This window comes from Nerophis ophidion, linkage group LG08 (assembly GCF_033978795.1).
Source record: "Nerophis ophidion isolate RoL-2023_Sa linkage group LG08, RoL_Noph_v1.0, whole genome shotgun sequence".
Classification (NCBI taxonomy): Eukaryota; Metazoa; Chordata; class Actinopteri; order Syngnathiformes; family Syngnathidae; genus Nerophis; species Nerophis ophidion.
This window is the reverse complement of record NC_084618.1, coordinates 74,829,498-74,854,996: the sequence shown is the minus strand read 5'-3', so window position 1 is coordinate 74,854,996 and position 25,499 is coordinate 74,829,498. Positions and strand designations below refer to the sequence as shown.

Below are 25,499 nucleotides of genomic sequence, written 5' to 3'. Positions count from 1 at the left end.
ATTAGACGGGGAAAAAAAATACAAAAGAGTTGAGCCGAGGGTTAAGGGTTGAACGGCCGTTTTGCTGAAAGCGGAAAAACAAGGTTCAGGTGCCTCATGGCTCATTTGGGTAAATCCCTCTTGAGGGGAGACAACAAGCACCTATTACCCCCTAACAGCTTTTTGCGCAGACTGGGTACACAATTAATGACTGTGCAATTACACGGCTGTAATGTGGGAATAATTGCGTTAGGGCGAGGAAAAAAACAAATGCTCGCCTTAAAACAAGCGAGACAATCCAGCAGCGACACATTTGTTGGCGAGAGGACTGTTTGTACTCAATTAAGCAGCACTCGCCTTCCCCTCTTTGCACTGCAGAGGCTTGTTTGTCACAATGCGGAGGGGAGGGCGAGCGCCAGCTTCTGCCGCTCTCTCCGGGACTGCGATCCGAAGACCCCCCCCCTCTTACTCCCCCCGGCCCTAAAGCGAATGGAAGCGTATGGCCCTGTGTGAACTTTAAAGAAGCCGTGCTCAAGGTGCGGCGGAAGCGTCCAGCCCCCCGGATAGCACGATGGATAACCGGGCTCCGTCAGTGCCGCCGGGAGGGGGATCAAAGCGGGCTAAAAATAGCGCGGAACACGCTGTCATGAAGTGTCTGAGACACCCACGTATTCATTATAAAACGCTCTTAAAGGGACGGGAGGCAGCTTGTAGATAATGTGGATGTTTGTTGTTGCACCACCTCTCCCCTACAAAGGCAAAACCTTTTAAAATCCCCGGGAGTTTCGTCTTGAAAACGTCGTGTAATGATGACGTGTACGCAAGACGTCACGGGGTTTTTAGGAAATATGATTACAGACCTCTGTCATCATTTTAAGTGGGAGAACTTGCACAATCTCTCACTGGATCACTGGATCGGTTCGCAGCCGAGTGTGAAGCGACCGGAATGAGAATCAGCACCTCCAAGTCCGAGTCCATGGTTCTCGCCCGGAAAAGGGTGGAGTGCCATCTCCGGGTTGGGGAGGAGACCCTGCCCCAAGTGGAGGAGTTCAAGTACCTAGGAGTCTTGTTCACGAGTGAGGGAAGAGTGGATCGTGAGATCGACAGGCGGATCGGTGCGGCGTCTTCAGTAATGCGGACGTTGTATCGATCCGTTGTGGTGAAGAAGGAGCTGAGCCGGAAGGCAAAGCTCTCAATTTACCGGTCGATCTACGTTCCCATCCTCACCTATGGTCATGAGCTTTGGGTCATGACCGAAAGGATAAGATCACGGGTACAAGCGGCCCAAATGAGTTTCCTCCACCGGGTGGCGGGTCTCTCCCTTAGAGATAGGGTGAGAAGCTCTGCCATCCGGGAGGAACTCAAAGTAAAGCCGCTGCTCCTTCACATCGAGAGGAGCCAGATGAAGTGGTTCGGGCATCTGGTCAGGATGCCACCCGAACGCCTCCCTAGGGAGGTGTTTAGGGCACGTCCAGCTGGTAGGAGGCCACGGGGAAGACCCAGGGCACGTTGGGAAGACTATGTCTCCCGGCTAGCCTGGGAACGCCTCGGGATCCCCCAGGAAGAGCTAGACGAAGTGGCTGGAGATAGGGAAGTCTGGGCTTCCCTGCTTAGGCTGCTGCCCCCGCGACCCGACCTCGGATAAGCGGAAGATGATGGATGGATGGATGGAACTTGCACAATCGGTGGCTGACTAAATACTTTTTTGCCTTACTGCATAACTACCAGACTGCGTGGTCGGTAGTACGGTAGTAGTGGGTTTCTATAGGCCTTCAAGGAATGTCAGCTTTTTCTCACTACATTCAGATTTTTTGCTTTTTTTCCCTACAATTTTGTTTAGGTTTATAAGTACAACTTTACAAATGAATACATTCAGTGTATTCGCACAAAACTCGCTGATTCTAGCCTGGATTTGACTCGGAATCGGATTGGAAAGAAAATCAGTGGTATCGCACATCAGTTGTTTTGCCATTAAAACTGTATTTTTTTTTTTTTTTTAGGTTAAAGGCCTACTGAAACCCACTACTACCCACCACGCAGTCTGATAGTTTATATATCAATGATGAAATATTAACATTGCAACACATGCCAATACGGCCGGTTTACTTGACTAAATTACAATTTTAAAATTCCCGGGAGTTTCGTCTTGAAAACGTCGTGTAATGATGACGTGTACGCAAGACGTCACGGGTTTTTAGGAAATATGAGCGCTGCGCACACACACAGCTAAAAGTCGTCTGCTTTAACGGCATAATTACACAGTATTTTGGACATCTGTGTTGCTGAATCTTTTTCAATTTGTTCAATTAATATTGGAGAAGTTACAGTAAAAAGATGGAAATGGGAAGCTTTAGCCTTTAGCCACACAAACACACGGTGATTCCTTGTTTAAAATTCCTGGAGGGGAAACTTTACTATGGATCAGAGCGCGGTCAAGCGACCATGAATCACGACGGAATGTCAACCAGGAGGTTTCGGTCAGAAAATTGAGGTAAAAAGTCGCTTCTTACCGGAGAAAAGCTGAGCTTGTGCCGCCCATACAGCTCTCCCGTCCAAAGGCAAAAGCTAGTAACTCACTTCTAGCTGATTTTGAGAAAACAAAGGAAAACCAATCAAACTTGATGCTGTCTTACAAAGATCTACAAAGTCATCAAACGTATAGATGTTTTCTTGAGCTTTCATTTTCTTGCCGATTGAGCCATAGCTTGAATCTGCTCTCATGAACGTGTGCCCCATTCTGCGTTTGCACGTTGAGCAAGAGCCGTGTACAGCGTCCAGTTTTTTATTTTGACCTCCACAGTTATCTGCCCAAAAAAGTATGCAAGGGGAAGAATCAAGAACAATACATTTAATGAAGGTGCTTGCAACGTCCTGGGCCAATCTTCCAAATATCCCCTCCTGCCATAATATCACATAATCAGGTTGACCGTCGGCCCCCATTCGTGCAAATGTCTCATTAAAGACAATAAGGCGACTGACAAAGAAGCTCCGATTGGTCCCTTGAGATACTAGGTTTTCTGTTGTATCTACGCGGTTATGTGGTAGTTGCTAGGTCCTGCCATGCGCGTAACAGCTTACTTACGGAACAAATTACAACATCGCATTCACTAATGTAAAGCATATCACCTAGGAACTCCAAAATTATCATCAGCGCCGTTTTGACCAAAATTGAGTTACAGGGTTTTGACTTTGGACGGGAGAGCTGCCGTCGCCTTCCCTGAGACACTGGCGTCAACACACCTCCGACTATCAGGTACTATTAAACTCACTAAAACACTAGCAAAACAATAGAAAGATAAGGGATTTCCCAGAATTATCCTAGTAAATGTGTCTAAAAGCATCAGAATCTGTCCCAATGCAATTTGTTTTTGTTTAGTTTTTTTTTCTAGTCCGTCGCTATCAATATCTTTAAACACGAATCTTTCATCCTCGCTCAAATTAATGGGGAAATTGTCGTTTTCTCGGTCCGAATAGCACTTTTTGTTGGAGGCTCCTATTAAAATCAATGTGAATATGTGAGGAGCCATCAAACATGTGACGTCATCATCTGTGACTTCCGGTACAGGCAAGGCTTTTCTCTTAGCACCGAAAGTTGCAAACTTTATCGTCGATGTTCTCTACTAAATCCTTTCAGCAAAAATATGGCAACATCGCGAAATGATCAAGTATGACACATAGAATGGACCTGCTATCCCCGTTTAAATAAGAAAATCTCATTTCAGTATCAATCAATCAATCAATCAATGTTTACTTATATAGCCCTAAATCACTAGTGTCTCAAAGGGCTGCACAAACCACTACGACATCCTCGGTAGGCCCACATAAGGGCAAGGAAAACTCTTACCCAGTGGGACGTTGGTGACAATGATGACTATGAGAACCTTGGAGAGGAGGAAAGCAATGGATGTCGAGCGGGTACAACATGATACTGTGAAAGTTCAATCCATAATGGATCCAACACAGTCGCGAGAGTCCAGTCCAAAGCGGATCCAACACAGCAGCGAGAGTCCCGTTCACAGCGGAGCCAGCAGGAAACCATCCCAAGCGGAGGCGGATCAGCAGCGCAGAGATGTCCCCAGCCGATACACAGGCAAGCAGTACATGGCCACCGGATCGGACCCCCTCCACAAGGGAGAGTGGGACATAGAAGAAAAAGAAAAGAAACGGCAGATCAACTGGTCTAAAAAGGGAGTCTATTTAAAGGCTAGAGTATACAGATGAGTTTTAAGGTGAGACTTAAATGCTTCTACTGAGGTAGCATCTCGAACTGTTACCGGGAGGGCATTCCAGAGTACTGGAGCCCGAACGGAAAACGCTCTATAGCCCGCAGACTTTTTTTGGGCTTTGGGAATCACTAACAAGCCGGAGTCCTTTGAACGCAGATTTCTTGCCGGGACATATGGTACAATACAATCGGCAAGATAGGATGGAGCTAGACCGTGTAGTATTTTATACGTAAGTAGTAAAACCTTAAAGTCACATCTTAAGTGCACAGGAAGCCAGTGCAGGTGAGCCAGTACAGGCGTAATGTGATCAAACTTTCTTGTTCTTGTCAAAAGTCTAGCAGCCGCATTTTGTACCAACTGTAATCTTTTAATGATAGACATGGGGAGACACGAAAATAATACGTTACAGTAATCGAGGCGAGACGTAACAAACGCATGGATAATGATCTCAGCATCTTTAGTGGACAGAATGGAGCGAATTTTAGCGATATTACGGAGATGAAAGAAGGCTGTTTTAGTAACGCTTTTAATGTAGGCCTTTAAGTGGGGTGAGGGTGGGGGGACGCAAGCAAGCGCCCTACTTTATCAGGCGTATCAATACAACATCACCATTGCTGATGTCCGAATTACCGCTCGGGCGCCATTAATCTCTGATGACCGCCGGCTCGCGACCTTTTGACGTGAGCAGTGTGGTTGAAGAAGGGTGGTGGCGGCCATGACCCCCGCTGCCTCACTACCCCCTAGGGGGGCTCCAAACGGAGGTGACTTTAAAGTAGCGTTGTACCGGGAGTGGAAAGCGTGTCCGCGCGCTCAGTCAAGCGTGCTGTGAAGTGGCGCCGAAACAACAGCAGTCAAGTGCGTTGACGGAGCGAGAAGTATCACACACAGCTACGGGTGTTTCGCGGTGAGCACGAGGTAGAGAGGTAGGTAATGGGCGGGGGGAGGAAGGGGCGCCAGGGGGGCTTTGTTGCTGTACGTCCTGTAAGCAGATTGAACGGCGTGCACGCACGCACACACACACACACACACACACACACACACACACAGTGATGAAGAAGTGGGACTCAACACTCCACCACCATCACCATGCTAATAGCAGCCAGCTTGCTAATGCTGCACACTTGAATTATTCATGCGGCAAAAGAGAGGGTCCCTCTCTCTCTTTTACACACACACACACACACACACACACACACACACACACACACACACACACACACACACACACAATATAATGAGGCGTTTACTCGCAATTGCGCATTGTGACGCCGCTAATCTACATTTAGCAGCGAAAAGGAGGGGGTGGGGGGGGCAACTTAATTGCAGTGTGAGCAAACAAGCCCTGCAAAAGAACAATCCTATTGTCATTGGGCGTGCTGCGCAAAGACGACGCTCTTAAAAGGTGACGTCCCATTGGTGCGTGACTATGATGCGTCTGCCGCTCGCCGGAATCGTCGTCCCCTGCAGGAGGAGGCGGGCCTTTCTTTGTGATGACACGTGACTTCCTGCTCCTTTTGAGGAGAGGAAAGGAAGCGGGAGGGGGAATTAGAAAGACACTGATGCCCCCTGGTGGACAGAAACAGAAGCGCAGCCAATATCGGGGGTCGTATTGTGTCGACGTCCAGGATGAATAATAAACTACAAGTGAATACAATTAATCGTGTCTATTAATACACGCACTAATTGATGATTTATGTTGGGTTAATTTAGTTTTATATTATTTCATGGCTCCAATTTTAGCATGTTTGTAATTTTGTGATTGCACGACATTCCCTTAAACTGTGGCCCCTTCTGTTGGACTACTTAACTGCAGAGAGTAGCGGGCACTTGCTAGGTGTCAGGGTTTTATCTCTACAACTGCCTTCCACAACACTTGTGAATACTATATTATTAACATACCTTTATGTCAAATTGAATAATTATTTTCACAGGTTCACTGCAACTACGACAAGGATATATATTAGGATATATTGATTTTTTTAAACCAATATTATGAAAGTTATTATTTTGTTTTATTTTCTTGAGGGGGATACAATTAGTTGTGTATTGAAAGTGATTGGTTGAGAAACATTCTTACTATAATTATTAGTAAACATATTACAATATTATACTGTGATATTAATATTAACATAACAGTGTTTTTTTCATACACTGTGGTATTAATAATAATGTAACATTTTATAATATACATATATATGTATTTTTTTTTAATTGTATCATTGTTGATTCATATTATTTGGTTTCTTGTTCAACCAATATCATGAAAGTTACAATGCTTATTTATTTTATATACATACACACATATATACACATACATACATACATACACACAAACATATATACATATGTATAAACATACATATATACACATATATGTATGTATGTATGTGTATATATATGTGTATACAGATATGTATGTATGTATATATATATACACATACATACATATATATATACAGTACATTCATACATACATATAAATACACAGTACATTTATACATATACACACGTATGTATGTATATACGTACTGTATATATATATGTATATATATACACACACACACACACACACACACACATATACACATATATATATGTGTGTGTGTATATATATATATATATATATATATACAGTACATACATACGTACACACACACATACATACATACATACATACGTGTGTGTATAGTATATGTATATATATATTATACACATACATATATACATATACACACACATATATTCATATATGCACATATACATGTGTATATATACATATTTATATATACACATGTATATATATACATACTGCTGTGTGTGTCTATACTGTGTATATACACAGTATGTGTGTGTATATACACACACATACAGTTGTGATCAAAATGATTCAACCCCCACACAATTTTGGTGTTTTAGCAAGTTGGACATTTATTCCGTATTTTGTTTATAGTCGTATCAAATAAAGATGCATTAAATAGACAAATGCAACTTGACTTACATTATATTTTGTAACATACCAAACAGTGTCATTTCTCTTAATATCTCTGACAAAATGATTCAACCCCTTAACTCTTAAAAACAGAATTTGAATAAGGTATTTTCAATAAGGTGTTGAAAACACCTGTAGATGTGATTAGAACCATAACGAGCAACAATTAAACTGATTGAAAAAGACTGTGACGTTCAGCTTCTTGTAGATGGTCAATGGTGTATTTGCAACACGGTTAAGTCCAGGGAGTGGTCAAAGAAGTCAAGAGAGGAAGTAATTTCTCTTCATAAGAAAGGATATGGATATAAGAAAATAGCAAAGACATTACACATTCCAAGAGACACAGTTGGGAGCATAATTTGCAAGTTTAAAGCTAAAGGCACAGTGGAAACACTACCTGGGCGTGGTAGAAAGAGGATGCTGTGTGGGTACACTGGTGAAAAACCCCCGGGTAACAGCTGAGGAACTACAACAGGACATTGCAGAGGGGGGAACGCAGGTTTCGTCCCAGACAATAAGGCGCACACTATGAGATGAAGGCCTCCATGCCAGAACTCCCAGGCGCACCCCACTTCTGACTACCAGGCACAAGAAAAATAGACTCCAGTATGCCACAAATCTTCTGGACAAACCCCAAAGGTTTTGGGAAACTGTTCTATGGAGTGATGAGACAAGAGTGGAACTCTTTGGGCCTATGAATCAACTTTATGTCTGGAGGAGAAAAAATGAAGCTTACAAAGAGAAGAACACCTTTCCTACTGTTAAGCATGGTGGGGGGTCAATCATGCTCTGGGGCTGTTTCTCTGCCTCAGGTACCGGGAATCTCCAGCGCGTTCAAGGCATTATGAATTCTATTTCCTAGCAGGATATATTAGCTGCAAATGTCATGACATCAGTGATGAAGCTGAGGCTTGGGAGACGTTGGACCTTCCAACAGGACAACGATCCCAAGCATACCTCCAAATCAACATCAGAGTGGTTGCAGAAGAAGGGTTGGAAGACTCTGGAGTGGCCTTCACAGTCGCCAGACCTAAATCCTATAGAAAAGCTGTGGTGGGACTTGAAGAAGGCAGTTGCAGCACGCAAGCCCAAGAATATGAATGAACTGGAGGCCTTTGCCAAAGAGGAATGGGCTAAAATACTGTAGATGGTTGCAAGAAGCTTGTGTCCGGTTATGTATCACGTTTGAAGGATGTCATTACAGCCAAAGGGTGTTCTACTAAGTACTAAAGATGCATGTAACTAGGGAAGGGGTGCCCATTACGTCGATCGCGAGCTACCAGTCGACCGCGGGGGGTGTGTCAGTCGATCTCCAGCCAGGCTTTTTAAAAAAATAGACCTAAAAATTAGTGATCATCAATCTTCACCAAGACGTCACTTAAATGACATTCACGGTACCGGAGGGTCTTGTGAGATGACGCTGGCTGCTGCAAGATCATTATTATGAAAATATGACCAAGAGGAAGGCGAGAAACACTTTTTATTTCAACAGACTCTCGCGCCGTACCTTCCGTCAAAACTCTAAAGGCAGACTGCACATTTCCTATCTTCACAATAAAAGCCCTGCTTCATGCTGCCTGCGCTAACTAAATACAGAGTCTCAGAAAACTGGCGTGCACAAGCGATCCCTCAGAAAGCTGGCGTGCACATCACTTGTGCACGCCAGCTTTCCGAGACTCTTATTTGGTTAGCGCAGGCAGCATGAAGCAGGGCTTTTATTGTGAAGATAGGAAATGTGCAGTCGGCCTTTAGAGTTTTGACGGAAGGGACGGCGCGAAAGTCTGTTGAAATAAAAAGTGTTTCTCGCCTTCCCCTCTGTCATTTTTTCAAAATAATGAACTGGCAGCAGCCAGCGTCATCTCACAAGACCCTCGGGTGCCGTGAATGTCAATCAAGCAAGCTACGGAATTTGCCGCCAATGTTTTTCTTGTAAAGTGTATGGAAGCTGGATGAATTAGATGCCAAAAACCAACCACTTTCATGTGGTATTGTACAGAAAGGACAACTTTTTTTCTCCTCCATTTGAAAATGTGGGCGTTATCATCATTACTGTCTGATTCCAATCAATGCAAGTCATCACAATCAGGTAATACACCAACTTATATTCTTGTCTTCGTGAAAGAAAGACATCTATACGTGTTACACATGCTTGTATTATCATTAAACACATTTAACTTGTTTACAAAAATGTCTCTTTCATAAATAAATAAATATAAATGATATATATAAATGAGGTAGATCCCCTCGAGTTGGTCAATTGAAAAGTAGCTGGCCTGCAGAAAAAGTGTGGGCACCCCTGAACTAGGGGGTTGAATACTTTTGTCAATGAGATATAAAGAAAACATTTATTTTTTTGGTATTTTGTAAAATAGTGTTACAATTTAAGTTGCATTTGTCTATTTGACACATCTTTATTTGATATGGCTATTAAAAAAATACGAAATAAATGTCCAACTTGCTAAAACACCAAAATTGAGTGGGGGTTGAATAATTTGGATCACAACTGTATATATGAAATAATGTAACAATTTATAAAATATATTTGAAAAATATATCTTTGTTGGTTACTGACTACATTTAAAGTATTTAATATCACTAGAGAAAAGCGCTATATAAATATAATTCACTTCACACTATTATCGCTGAGCTGTATTTCTACTTCCTGTGTGCGTTGCAAGTGATGAGGATCACGTGGTGATTATATAGCATGGTTACAGTCAAGCCTCATAAAAGCAGGAGAGTGAATCAGCCACTTCCAAATAAGGAGCTCTAACGCTCTTATCGTGATTTGGTGCCTTTGAGCAAGCTCAAAGTGCTCCTGTGGAGGCGCTCGGAGGCCACAGGTCGCTTATCTTCATCACAGCAGATAAAATAAAAAGGTGTCAAGCGTTGAGCAATTTTGTGTTCCTTTGTGACTCGCTGATGACGACAAAGGCCGACATATTGGAAACATATTCATATCCTTTTCATACAGATGGTGTTTTTTTTTAAGTGCACGTTAACCCCGACAGATTCCCTGACCATCTGTACTCTCCTTCAGGGAAGACAACCATTACCATTCATCTCTGCTTTATTTCAGCTACGGACGTGCAGGCGCCACCAGGTGGTTGTTGTTGTTGTTGTTGTTGTTGTTTTGGGGTTTTACATTCACACAAACTTAGAAAATGAGTAATATATCTTTGAAAATAAATTAATGATATCAGACTGACCCCCGAGTTCACATTCTTAAATAGTAGCTTTGCTTCTGTCCTATACATGATCTTTGAAATAGCATTGTCTTACGGCCGGTCAATAAACACAGCAGTGTTTTTGTCATATAAAGGATCTTTGAATAACATTTGGTTTGCAGTAAATCTTTAAAATGTGCAATGTTCCTGTCATATAAAGGATCTTTAACATTTGGTTTGCAGTACATCTTTATAAAGTGCATTGTTCCTGCATAATAAAGGATCTTTGAGTAACATTTGGTTTCCAGTACATCTTTAAAATGTGCAATGTTCGTGTCATGTAAAGGATCTTTGATTAAAATTTTGGTTTGCAGTACATATTTAAAAAGTGCAATGTTCGTGTCATATAAATGATCTTTGATTAACATTTGGTTTGGAGTACATATTTAAAAAGTGCAATGTTCGTGTCATGTAAAGGATCTTTGATTAAAATTTTGGTTTGCAGTACATATTTAAAAAGTGCAATGTTCGTGTCATATAAATGATCTTTGATTAACATTTGGTTTGCAGTACATCTTTAAAAAGTGCAATGCTCCTGTCATGTAAAGGATCTTTGATTAACATTTGTTTGCAGTACATCTTTAAAAAGTGCATTGTTCCTGCATAATAAAGGATCTTTGATTGACATTTGGTTTGCAACACATCTTTAAAAAGTGCAATGTTCCTGTCATATAAAGGATCTTTGATTAAAATTTGGTTTGCAGTACATCTTTAAAAAGTGCAATGTTGCTGCCATGTAAAGGATCTTTGATTAACATGTTTGCACTAGATCATTAAAAACAAAAATGTTCCAGTCACATAAAGGATCTTTGACTAACATTTGTTTATAGTAGATCATTAAAACAGCTATGTACCTGTCATATAAATTATCTTTGACAAACATTTGTCTGCTGTAGATCATTAAAAAAAATAATGTTCCTGCCATATAAAAGGATCTTTGATTAACATTTGTTTGCAGTACATCTTTAAAAAGTGCGATGTTCGTGTCATATAAAGGATCTTTGATTAACATTTGGTTTGCAACACATCTTTAAAAAGTGCAATGTTCCTGTCATATAAAGGATCTTTGATTGACATTTGGTTTGCAACACATCTTTAAAAAGTGCAATGTTCCTGCCATGTAAAGGATCTTTGATTAACATGTGTTTGCACTAGATCATTAAAAACAAAAATGTTCCAGTCACATAAAGGATCTTTGACTAACATTTGTTTATAGTAGATCATTAAAACAGCTATGTACCTGTCATATAAATTATCTTTGACAAACATTTGTCTGCTGTAGATCATTAAAAAAACTAATGTTCCTGCCATATAAAAGGATCTTTGATTAACATTTGGTTTGCAGCACATCTTTAAAAAGTGCAATTTTCCTGCCATATAAGGGATCTTTGATTGACACTTTGTTTGCAGTGCATTTTTAAAAACAGCAATGGTCCTATCATCCGTCCATCCATTTTCTACAGCTTGTTCCTGTCATATAAAGAATATTTGATTAATATTTGTTTGCAGTTGATCGTTAAAAACAGCAACATCCCTGTTGTATAAAGGATCTTTGCCCAACGTTTGTTGTAGATCATTGAAAAAAACAAATGTTTCTGTTGTATAAAGGATCTTTGATTACTATTTGGTTGCAGTAAATCATTGAAAAAAATGTTTCCCTTTACCTGTAATATAAGGTATGTGACGAACATTTGGTTGAAATATATCATTTTAAAAAGCAGTGTTCCTGTCAAATAAAGGATCTTTGACAATCATTTGTAGTAGATCATTAAAAACAGCAAATGTTCCTGTCATTTAAAGAATCTCTGATTAACATGTGTTTGCAGTAGATCGTCAAAACAGCAATGTTTCTGTCATTTAAAGGATCTTTGTCTAACATTTGTTTGCACTAGATCATTAAAAACAGAAATGTTCCAGTCACACAAAGGATCTTTGACTAACATTTGTTAATATTAGATCATTAAAACAGCTATGTACCTGTCATATAAATGATCTTTGACAAACATTTGTCTGCTGTACGTCATTAAAGAAACTGATTTTCCTGTCATATAAAGGGGCATTGTCTACCATTTGCTTGCAGTAGATCATTAAAAACAGAAGTGTTCCTGTCACATATATTTGATGAACATTTGTTCATGGTAGATCATTAAAACAGCTATGTTGCTGTCATTTAAAAAAGGATCGTTGACTCACATTTTTTTTTTTACAGTACGTCCTTAAAAACAGTATTGCTCATAACACAAAGGATCTTTGATGAACATTTTTTATAGCAGGCCCTCAAAAAATTATTTTCCTATCATTGACTTACATTTGTTTGCAGTAGATCATTAAAAACAGCTATGTTCTTGTCAAACAAAGGATTTTTGATGAACATTTGTTTTCAATAGCGCTTTAGAAACAGCAATGTTCCTGTGACATAAAGGATCTTTGACAGCCATTTGTCTGGTGTAGAGCATTTAAAAAAAGCAAACGTTCCTGTCATATAAAGGATCTTTAATTAACATTTGTTTGCAGTAGATCATTAAAAACAGCAATGTTCCTGTCACGTAAGAGATCTTTGACAAACAATTGTCTGCTGTAGATAATTTAAAAAGTTATCATTTTCCTGTCATATAAAGGATCTTTGATTAACATTTGTTTGCAGTAGATCATTAAAAACAGCAATGTTCCTGTCAAATAAAATATATTTGACTTACATGTGTTTACAGTAGATCATTAAAAAGAGCCAATTTTCCTGTCACATAAATGAGCTTTGATTAACATTTGTTTTTGCAGAAGATCTTTAAAAACAACAATGTTCCTGTCAAATAAAATATATTTGACAATCATGTGTTCGCAGAACATCATTAAAAACAGCAAATATTCCTGTCATATAAATGATCTTAGACAAATAATTGTCTGCTGTAGATCATTAAAAATGCTAATTTTCCGGTCATATAAAGGATCTTTTATTAAAATTTGTTTAAAAATAGCAATGACTAGCATTTATTTTACGGCACATCCTTAAAAACAGTATTGTTCATGTCACATAAATGATCTTTGATTAAAATTTCCTTTTTTTTTTTCGGCATGAAAAAGGGATGTTTTTGTCATGAAAAAGGGAGGTTTTTGTGGTTGGTGCACTAATTGTAAGTGTATATTATGTTTTTTATGTTGATTTAATAAAAAATAATTAAAAAAAAAATATATATATAGTATTATTTTTAATAAAAATTAATAAAAAATTATTCTGCGGCCCGGTACCAATCAGGACCACTGATATAAGGGATATTTCACTAACATTGTTTGCAGTAATTCATTAAAAACAGTAGTGTTCCTGTCATATTAAGGATCTTTGATGACCATTTGTTTTCAGAATATCATTAAAACACCAATGTTCTTGTTTATTTTCAAACACAGCCCTTTTTAAAAAAAAAAAAGCAATGTTCTTGTCGTATAAAGGATATTTAACTAACATGTTTTTGCAGGGTGTTCCTAAAAGTAGCAGTGCTCCTATGTAAAGGATCTCTGACTAATATTTGTTTGCAGTGAGTCTTCAAAAACATCAGAGCTCTCCTGTTGTATACAGGATCTTTGACAGGTGTTTAATTTTCTTCTTTATGTAGAAGATTTTTTATCAGTATTTTTATTTTAAGTTGGCCTTTAAAAACAGCATTTTTTCTGTCAAAGAATCTTTGACTAACATTTGTTTGCAATAGATCATAAAAAAAAATCATGTTCCTGTCATATAAAGAATTTTTCAATAAACATTTGTTAGCAATACATCATTAAAAACACCTATTTTCCTGTCATGTAAAGGATCTTTGACAACATTTGTTAGTAATAGAGCATTAAAAAAAAAGCTTTTTTCCTGTCACATAAAGGATCTTTGACTCGCATTCTTTTCCCCGCAGTCATCTTTAAAAACAGGAGAATGCTGCTGTTATTTAAACAAAGATCTTTGAGTACCGTAACTGTTTTTTGCAGAATGTCCTTAAAAGTAGGAGTGTTCCTGTCATGTAAAGGATCTTTGACTTGCTTTGTTTGCAGTGAGTCTTCAAAAACAGCAGAGCTCTCAGGTTATATAAAGGATCTTTGACTGTTTTTTTTTTTTTTTGCTGTATGTCTTTAAAAACAGCAGTACTCCCATCATGTAAAGGATCTTTGACTAACATTTTTTGTAGTTATAATATCATTTAGGAATTTAAAGAATTCATGTGGTACGTGTACCACAAGTGGGCTCCAGCTTGTGGTCAACAAAGAAGGACTTGATTGCACAGTTTTTTATTTTCCGATATTCAAACACAGTGTGACTGTTCGAACTGTGTGTGACGTTACAGTGGACAAAAAATATTATATATATATTTGTAAAATAAAACCTCTACCTTCTTTTTAATGAAAACTTAGACCTACAACGCTACTGTATCTTAATGTTGGTCATTATGGTGGTACTTGGAGAGCCAAGTGTTTTCTGAGGTGGTACTTGGAGACCAAAGTATAAGAACCACTCCGAGCGTCGGTTGAGGTGGGCGGGGTTAGGGGGCGGGGTTTGTTGATAGCGGGAGTGTATAATGTAGCCCGGAAGAGTTAAGGATTCATGGGATTCTGGGTATTTGTTCTGTTGTGTTTATGTTGTGTTACAGTGTGGATGTTCTCCCGAAATGTGTTTGTCATTCTTGTTTGGTGTGGCCAATTGCGGCCCGCGAGACGTTATTATGCAGCCCGCTCTTTGATATGACAATTTAATGTTGGTGCGGCCCGCGAGTTTAATATGAACGGCGCTTGATAGGTCATACTTGCCAACATCCCCAATTTTCCCGGGAGACCCCTGAATTTCAGGGCACCATTTCTCTCGATGCCCCTGACAATTTTTACCCGATCAACAATATACAGGGAGTGCCATAATGGCACTGCCTTTAGCGCCGCCTACATCCTGAACTGACAGCGTGCAAGCCCACTTGTATGTTGCATCTGGCCACGTGAGACGCACGTGTGTTATTGCAAGATATATTTGATTAACAGCTACACACGTCACACTAAGGGTGGCCGTAAAAAAACTTTTAACACCGTTACAAATATGTGCCAGACTGTGAACCCACACCAAACAAGAATGACAAACACATTTCGGGAGAACATCCGCACCGTAATACAACATAAACACACCAGAACAATTACCCAGAATCCCATGCAGACCTAACTCTTCCGGGCTACAATATACACACCCCTGCTACCACCAACCCCCCACACCCCCACCCTCCCGAGTTGCGTCGGTTGAGGTGTTGTATATTGTAGCCCTGCAAGGTGTTCTGGGTATTTCTTCTCTTGTGTTTAAGTTGTGTTAGGGTGTGGAAATTCTCCCAAACTGGGTTTGTCATTCTTGTTTGGTGTGGGTTCACAGTGTGGCGCATATTTGTAACAGTGTTAAAGTTGTTTAAAACGGGCACCGTCGGTGTGACCTGTATGGCTGTTGAACACGTACGTCTTGCAGCCACTGACGTTGTTCTGCACAGGTCTCACACAGCATGTTACAGAGCCAGCACATTAGTTGTGTGGCATAAAAGTGTGCGCGATTACATGTAGTGGAGCAGTAGTCTTGTTTTGGGGGTGCGCTGACCCCTGGAGGTACTTGAATGTGTGCCAAGGGACAAGTGAGATTTATAAAAAACAATTCATACATCCTTTATGCATATGTTTATTGAATAATACTTCAATGAAATATGAATGTAAGTTCATAAACTGTAGAAAAATAATACAGCAATCCAACATTCAGTGTTGACAGCTAGACTTTTTGTGGACATGTTCCATAAATATTGATGTTAAAGATTTCTTTTTTTGTGAAGAAATGTTTAGAATTAATTTCATGAATCCAGATGGATCTCTATTACAATCCCCAAAGAGGGCACTTTAAGTTGATGATTACTTCTATGTGTAGAAATAGTTATTTATAATTGAATCACTTGTTTATTTTTCAACAAGTTTTTTAGTTATTTCTATATCTTTTTTTCCAAACAGTTCAAGAATGACCACTACAAATGAGCAATATTTTGCACTGTTATACAATTTAATAAATCAGAAACTGATGACATAGTGCTGTATTTTACTTCTTTATCTCCTTTTTTCAACCAAAAATGCTTTGCTCTGATTAGGGGGTACTTGAATTAAAAAAATGTTTACACGGGGTACATCGCTGAAAAAATGTTGAGAACTACTGTTGTAGAGGACGTTAAGGGCAGTGCAGTCACGGCAGCCCTTAATAATGTCGGCCGGGTGAAAATTACAAAAAATTCGGGAGAATGGTTGCACCGGCAGATTGTTGGGAGGTGCACTGAAATTCAGGAGACTCCCGGAAAAATCGTGAGTGTTGGCAAGTATGTTGCTAGGGCGGGAAAGCAATTCATAGAAGGAGATTTCATTAAAAAGTGGAAGTTAGATTTTTTAAGAAATTTTTTCTTGCGGCCCAGCCTCACCCAGTTTCTGCATCCAGTGGCCTCCAGGTAAATTGAGTTTGAGACCCCGGTTCTACAAACTTAAACTGCAGCTCAGCTCGTTCGCAATTCTGGCTTGAGGTGAAGGCTAATTAGCTTTTAGCGTAACGTTAGCTCATTTTGCGGTGTGTGTGTGTGTGTGTGTGTTTTACGGACAGAAAAGCTTTGAATGGCAGGGTCCCTGCTATCACATGTTGATAAAGATATAACATTTACATAATAAAAATCCACTAAAGGCTTCCCAAATGCTGTGATAAATTAAGCAGTATGAGTTGACTTGAAACCGTTTAATGTTGCACTTTTTATATGTAGAAGAAAAGTTTTGTCATTTTATTTAATCCGAGCAACAATTTGAGGCAGTTTAATGTTGACTAACGTGGGCAGATTTATTATAGTGTTCCCAATGTTAAAAGGATAAAGCGATTGTTTACAAATTTGGTAAATAAATAACCAAAACATTCATATTTTGTGGTTTTCTTACTGTACCGAAAATGAACCGAACCGTGACATCTAAACTGAGGTACGTACCAAACCGACATTTTTGTGTACCGTTACACCCCTATTAATTACATATTACAAAACTGTTGTATTGCTCATTCACGGATGTCATTTTACTATGTAAAGGTCAGTAAATGAATGTATATATCTGTAAAGGCTATAAAGTGGGAAAGTGGTAGGATTAAATAAGCTTTGCTTCTTCCAACTCCTTTTCGGACAAGATGTAAACAGAAATGATATGAATATGTGTGTGATGTATTATGCTGTAAGTGTGTTCATGTTCGAAATAAAACTAAAAGAAGAAAGAACTGAGCTACTTTGTGGAACAATTTCCCTTGTGGATCAATAAGATTGTCCAAGTCTAAGTTTTATCAGCAGTATGTCTTTAAAAAAGTGCTTCTTCGAGATTTTTTGACTAGCATTATCAAAATTTCAGAAGGGTTAAAACCAATACAAATCAGTTCCCAGTGGCTTATTTTATTTTTCGAAGTTTTTTTCTAAATTTTACCCATCATGAAATATCCCGAAAAAAGGCTTAAAAATGCCTAATTTTCGCTATCTGTAAATCCATCGTCCATTTTCCTGTGACGTCACATAGCGATGCCAATACAAACAAACATGGGGGATAGAACAGCAAAATATAGCTACATTAGCTCTGATTCAGACTCGGATTTCAGCAGCTTAAGCGATTCAACAGATTACGCATGTATTGAAACGGATGGTTGGAGTGTGGAGGCAGATAGCAAAAACAAAATTGAAGAAGAAACTGAAGCTATTGAGCGAATAGCTATTGAAGCTATTCGGCGATCGCATTCTAACCAACGGTTGCATCTTTTGACCACTGGAGCAACTGAAATCTGTCGATTGGTAAGTGTTTGTTTGGCATTAAATGTGGGTGGAGGGAAAGGCTGGATGCAAATATAGCTACAAATGTACATACAGCTAGCCTAAATAGCATGTTAGCATCGATTAGCTAGCAGTCATGCCGTGACCAAATGTGTCACATAAGTCAATAACATCAACAAAACTCACCTTCGTGATTTCGTTGACTTCATCGTTGGAAATGCATCTGCTTTGAGTGTCGCAGGATATCCTCACATTATTGCCATTTCTGCCGTTTTAGCATCGATTAACATGCCGTGCTAATCGATGCACACTCCACGTTAAGACAACTTGAATCCGTCCCAGATCGTGTTGTTACACCCTCCGACAACACACCGAAGAGGCATGATGTCTCCAAGGTACGGAAAACAGTCGAAAGAACGGAAAATAACAGAGCTGATTTGACTTGTGTGTGTAATGTGTTTGAGAAAATGGTGGATTGCTTCCCGTTGTGACGTCACGGGTGAAAGGTCATCGCTCCGACAGCGAACAATTGAAAGGCGTTTAAATCGCCAAATTCACCCTTTTAGAGTTCGGAAATCGGTTAAAAAAACATATGGTCTTTTTTTCTGCAACATTAAGGTATATATTGACGCTTACATAAGTCTGGTGATAATGTTCTCCTTTAACAGCAATTGTTTTTTTTTTTCATGTAAAAGCAATGAAGACTTCACCGCTTGGGATGGTCTCCTGCTGGCTCCACTATGGACGGGACTCTCGCTACTATATTGGATCCACTATGTTATGTTGGATCGACTATGGACTGGACTTTCACAATATCATGTTAGACCCACTCGACATCCATTGCTTTTGGTCTCCCCTGGGGTAAGGGGTTTGCCCACATATGCAGTCCTCTCCAAGGTTTCTCATAGTCATAATTACCGATGTACCACTGGGGTGAGTTTTTCCCTGCCCTTGAGACACTTGAGATATAGGGCTATGGTAAACGGGTAATACTTTTCTACCTTCAAGGTACTCAAAGCGCTTTGACACTACTTCCACATTCACCCATTCACACACTGATGGAGGGAGCTGCCATGCAAGGCCCTAACCCTGACCCATCAGGAGCAAGGGTGAAGTGTCTTGCTCAAGGACACAACGGACGTGACAGGGTTGGTAGAAGGTGGGGATCGAACCAGGAACCCTCAGGTTGCTGGCACGGCCACTCTCCCAACAGCGCCACGCCGTTCCCTATATAAATAAACATTGATTGATGATTGATTGACAGGTAACGCAGCAGCTAAAGACAATAAAAAGTGCATATTTTAAACATGCTTCAATTATAACATTTGAGTGTACGCCCAACTGATTTTTTTTTTGAAGGACATTTCTCTTTTTTGATCAAATGATAAATAAGGGTATAAGTAACCTATATATGATATTTAACGGCCTAACAATATATTTTAAAATCTATGTTTAGGTTTCTTTTTATTTCTGCGCCTTCATGTTATTTATGCCGTCATAAAAAAGGCGTGTCACATTCAGGGGCTCCCTCTTGCGTGGGTTTTTTTTTTTTGGAAGGTTGCTATTTTAAGCTTTGGGATGAGTGACCGGTGCAACCCTTATTTGGTTCCGCTGCACTAGTGTGTGTGCATGTAAATGGTAAATGGGGTTTACTTGTATAGCGCCTTTACCTTTTTTTTTTTTTTTTTTTTTTTTTAAAGGAACTCAAAGTGCTTTGACACTATTTCCACATTCACACACTGATGGCGGCATGTGTGTGTGTGTGTGTGTGTGTGTGTGTGTGCATTTAGTTCGTTTTACTCACAAGGCCTTGTGTTTGTCCTCAGCGAGGATCTGATCATTGGGCTTGAGGCCGTACCTTTTTAAAAAAGAGACATTAATGAATCACAGATCATTGATGACATCACAGGAAATAGGCAAGTTAGTCACGCTTACTTATCAAGGAAGTCCTTGTCGACCACAGCAGAAATGTCCAGCAGGGGGTTGCCCATCCCGAAGAGTGTGTTTTCACTGAGGAAAGAGAAAAAAAACTTGACATTGTGTTGTGCAAACTCAGCAGGCACAGGGACACATTCTACGATATGCCGAGTCATCGCTTTGGGATTTATTGACTTGTTTGTTTTTTTGTTTTGTTTTATCGTCATTCTTACAACAACACACATTTAGATAATAGGAAAAGGAAAAAATAAAATAAAATTTAAAAAAAAATATATATATATATATATAAATATATATATATCCATCCATTTTCTACCGCTTATTCCCTTTCGGGGTCGCTGGCGCCTATCTCAGCTACAATCGGGCGGAAGGCGGGATACACCCTGGACAAGTCGCCACCTCATCGCAGGGCCAACACAGATAGACAGACAACATTCACACTCACATTCACACACTAGGGCCAATTTAGTGTTGCCAATCAACCTATCCCCAGGTGCATGTCTTTGGAAGTGGGAGGAAGCCGGAGTACCCGGAGGGAACCCACGCATTCACGGGGAGAACATGCAAACTCCACACAGAAAGATCCCGAGCCTGGATTTGAACCCAGGACTGCAGGAACTTCTTATTGTGAGGCAGACGCACTAAACCCTCTGCCACCGTGAAGCCCTATATATATATATATATATATATATATATATATATATATATATATATATATGTGTGTCTTACTTAGATTGTCTAGAGAATAGTGCTCGATACCGTGGTAGAGCGCAATATATGTATGTGTGGGAAAAAAAAATATATATATATATATATATATATATATATATATGTGTCTTACTTAGATTGTCTAGAGAATAGTGCTCGATACCGTGGTAGAGCGCAATATATGTATGTGTGGGAAAAATCACAAGACTACTTCATCTCTATAGAACTGTTTCATGAGGGAACCCCTCATGAAACAGTTCTGTAGAGATGAAATAGTCTTGCTATTTTTCCCACACATACATACACAGTATATATACATATATATATATGTAGGTGTGGGAAAAATCACAAGACTACTTCATCTCTACAGAACTGTTTCATGAGGGGTTCCCTCAATCATCAGGAGATTTTATATATACATATATATATATATATATATATATATATATATATATATATATATATGTATATATACATATATATATATATATATATATATATATATATATGTATATATACATATATATGCATATATATATATATATATATATATATATATATACATACATATACATACATATATACATATATATATATACATACATATATGTGTGTGTGTGTGTGTGTGTGTGTGTTTAAATCAGGGGTCACCAACCTCTTTGAAACCAAGAGCTACTCCTTGGGTACTGATTAATGCGAAGGGCTACCAGTTTGATACACACTTAAAAAATTGCCAGAAATAGCCAATTTGCTCAATTTACCTTTAATAAATAAATCTATACACCGGTATATATAAAAAAAAAAAGGGTATTTCTGTCTGTCATTCCGTCGTACATTTTTTTTCCTTTTACGGAAGGTTTTTTGTAGAGAATAAATGATGACAAAAACACTTAATTGAACGGTTTAAAAGAGGAGAAAACAGGAAAAACATTTAAATTAAATTTCGACTCTTTAAAATTCAAAATTCACCCGAAAAAAAAGAAGAGGAAAAACTAACTAATTCGAATATTTTTGAAAAAATTTAAAAAATTATTTAAGGAACATCATTAGTATTTTTTCTTGATTAAGATTAATTTTAGAATTTTGATGACATGATTTAAATGGGTTAAAATCCAATCTGCATTTTGTTAGAATATATAACAAATTGGACCAAGCTATATTCCTAACAAAGACGAATCATTATTTCTTCTAGATTTTCCAGAACCAAATGTTGTTTTTTTTAATTCAAAAGACTTTGAAATAAGATTTAAATTTGATTCTAAATATTTTCTAGATTTGCCAGGACAATTTTTTTTAATTTTAATCATAAGTTTGAAGAAATATTTTACAAATATTCTTTGTCAAAAAAACAGAAGCTAAATTGAAGAATTAAATTCAAATTTATTCATTATTCTTTACAATAAAAAAACATAAATTTACTTGAACATTGATTTAAATCGTCAGGAAAGAAGAGGAAGGAATTTAAAAGGTAAAAAGGTATATGTGTTTAAAATTCCAAAATCATTTTTAAGGTTGTATATATTTTCTCAAAAATTGTCATTCTGAAAGTTATAAGAAGCAAAGTAAAAAAATAAAGGAATTTATTTAAACAAGTGAAGACCAAGTCTTTAAAATATTTTCTTGGATTTTCAAATTCTATTTGAGTTTTGTCTCTTTAGAATTAAAATGTCAAGCAAAGCGAGACCAGCTTGCTAGTAAATAAATACAATTTAAAAATAGAGGCAGCTCACTGGTAAGTGCTGCTATTTGAGCTATTTTTAGAACAGGCCAGCGGGCGACTCATCTGGTCCTTCCGGGCTACCTGGTGCCCACGTTGGTGACCCCTGCTTCAAATGATGGCATGCTTCCATTTAGTCTGATATCTTCGTGGTCAAAGTACCATCCCTTGCATAATTATTCATAACCCAGTTTACATGATTTGAGAATGCTCTCAAAAGTGAAAAATTGGCATATTATTTTACAGGCAATAACAGTAAAATAATTTTAAAAAGTGCTATATTGTTTCTACCCCACCAACCACGAAGTGTCTCACACATCGACCGCAAGAGCAATGGAGGTGTTCTCTTCAATGATAGATCTTACCTTGGAGTTGACATGTTGTCACAAAGCGTTGCAGGGAAGCGTAATAATAAGTATTTATAAAGTTATTATTAATATTAATATGCAATGCTCCAACACGCTTTTTCAGGGTGGCCAAAGAAACGTGCGTTTGGGAATAGCGGAAGCGTAAGCAGAACGATGGGAAACGCCAATTGGCTGACGGTGGGTAGAAGGCGGACCTTGTGAGCTTTTATGGTAAATGATTGGCTCCGAATCTTAAGACGGAAGCTTGCCGTTTGGTGTGTTTGGGGAAAACTGGGACAGACGAGACTTTGGGCAGGCTACTAGTTTGAGGACACAATCTCGTGGACTGTTTAATTTGTAACACGACAAAACGTTCTAACAACAAATATCGTTATTTGCGTGGGTGTCAAACTTCAGCGCACAAAAGTGACTAATTTAGTTTAGACGGGCGCCACGTCTCTTCGTCGCGTAACTTGAACGTCGCATTATTTGTAACTTTATTAAGTACAGTTTATTTTGTTTTTTATATATAACCTTTATGTATAAAATGCAAAATTTACATAAATCAAATAAATAATAATGAACAAAACATGCTAAAAAAACAACGCTAAGGGTTTGTAAACTCAATAAAGTAGCTAAAATAGAATTATATATACACATACATACATACATAGACACATATATGTATATATATACAGACATATATATATATACAGACATATATACATATATATATATATATATATATATATATATATATTATATATATGTATTATATATATATTGTACACCATATATATATATACGCTAAGGGTTTGTAAACTCAATATAGTAGCTAAAATAGAATTATATATTTATATATATATATGTATATATATATATATATATTATATATATATATATATATATATTATATATATGTGTGTATATATACAGACATATATATATAGAAATATGCATATATATATATATATATATATAATATATATATATATATACATACATACATACATATATGGCTTCACGGTGAAAGAGGGGTTAGTGCGTCTGCCTCACAGTACGAAGGTCCTGAGTAGTCAGGGTTCAATCCAGGCTCGGGATCTTTCTGTGTGGAGTTTGCATGTCCTCCCGTGAATGCGTGGGTTCCCTCCAGGTACTCCGGCCTCTTCCCACTTCCAGAGACATGCACCTGAATTTATTGGCAACACTACATTGGCCCTAGTGTGTGAATGTGAGTGTGAATGTTGTCTGTCTATTTGTGTTGGCCCAGCAATGAGGTAGCGACTTGTCCAGGGTGTACGCCACCTTCCGCCCGATTGTAGCTGATAGGCACCAGCGCCCCCCGCCGCCCCAAATGGAATAAGCGGTAGAAAATGGATGATGGATATATAGACACACACACTCACACACACACACACACACACACACACACACACACATATACATACATACATACATACATACATACATGTATATATATATATATATATATATATATATATATATATAGTGTGTGTGTGTGTGTGTGTGTGTGTGTGTGTGTGTGTGTGTGTGTGTGTGTGTGTGTGTGTGTGTAACAAAGTGTAAAGACATAGCCTCACACAAGTCCTGTAAATAATCAAATTTGGAGTACAGCATCATCGTTTTCACAGCTTTTTGATTGTTAAAGGTAGAATGCTTTTTAAAGTAAAGCTATAATTCTTTTATAAAGGCACAAAAAACAGGTCGGGTATATTTATGAATATTAAAATTTTGCCAATGGTATAATGAGGTTGCAAAGGTAAATTCACACAATAATAATAAATAGATTAATTTTGGTGTCGAAAACCATATGTGTGAATCCTTTGGAGCATTCACACAATAATAATAAATGATTAATTTTGGTGTAGAAAACAATAGGGGTGAATGCTTTGGAGCATTCACACAATAATAAGAAATAACAGATAAATGTTGGTGGAGAAAACATATGAGTGAATGCTTTGGAATATTCACAAAATTATAATAAATACATTAATTTTGGTGTAGAAAACATTATGGGTGAATGCCTTGGAGCATTCACACAATAATAATAATAATAAATAGATAAATATTGGTGTAGAAAATCATATGTGTGAATACTTTGGAGCATTCAAACAATAATAATAAATTAATTAATTTTGGTGTAGAAAACCATATGGGTGAACGCTTTGGAGCATTCACACAATAATAATAAATATATTTATTTTAGTGTAGAAAACCATATGGGGAATGCTTTGGAACATTCACACAATCATAATATAAAAATATAAATGTTGGTATAGAAAACCATACACAAAAAATAATCTACTATTATTGTGTGAATGCTCCAAAGCATTCACACAATATAGTAGATTAATTTTTGTGTAGAAAACCATATATGTGAGTGCTTTAGAGCAGTGGTTCTCAAATGGGGGTACGCGTACTCCTGAGGTACTTGAAGGCATGCCAAGGGGTACGTGAGATTTTTAAAAATAGCAACAATTCAAAAATATTTATAAATATATTTATTGAATAATTCTTAAACAAAATATGCATGTAAGTT

At 38.1% G+C, this 25,499-nt stretch overlaps 1 protein-coding gene across 2 annotated transcripts in view; it reads right to left on the bottom strand.

Moving 5' to 3' along the window:
• Positions 1-25,499, bottom strand: part of LOC133558385 (adenosine kinase-like) — a 409,076-nt gene that overhangs the window by 381,033 nt on the left and 2,544 nt on the right. Inside the window, exons 1-3 of one of the 2 annotated variants that reach the window (XM_061909733.1) lie at positions 22,958-23,116; positions 20,165-20,239; positions 20,034-20,087 (exon numbers count right to left, since the gene is read on the bottom strand). In XM_061909733.1, the coding sequence (XP_061765717.1) occupies positions 20,034-20,087; positions 20,165-20,239; positions 22,958-22,971 (143 nt within the window). In that variant the 5' untranslated portion in view covers positions 22,972-23,116. Of the gene's footprint in view, positions 1-20,033; positions 20,088-20,164; positions 20,240-22,957; positions 23,117-25,499 lie in introns of those variants that run through there. The other variant, XM_061909732.1, reaches the window with a different exon arrangement.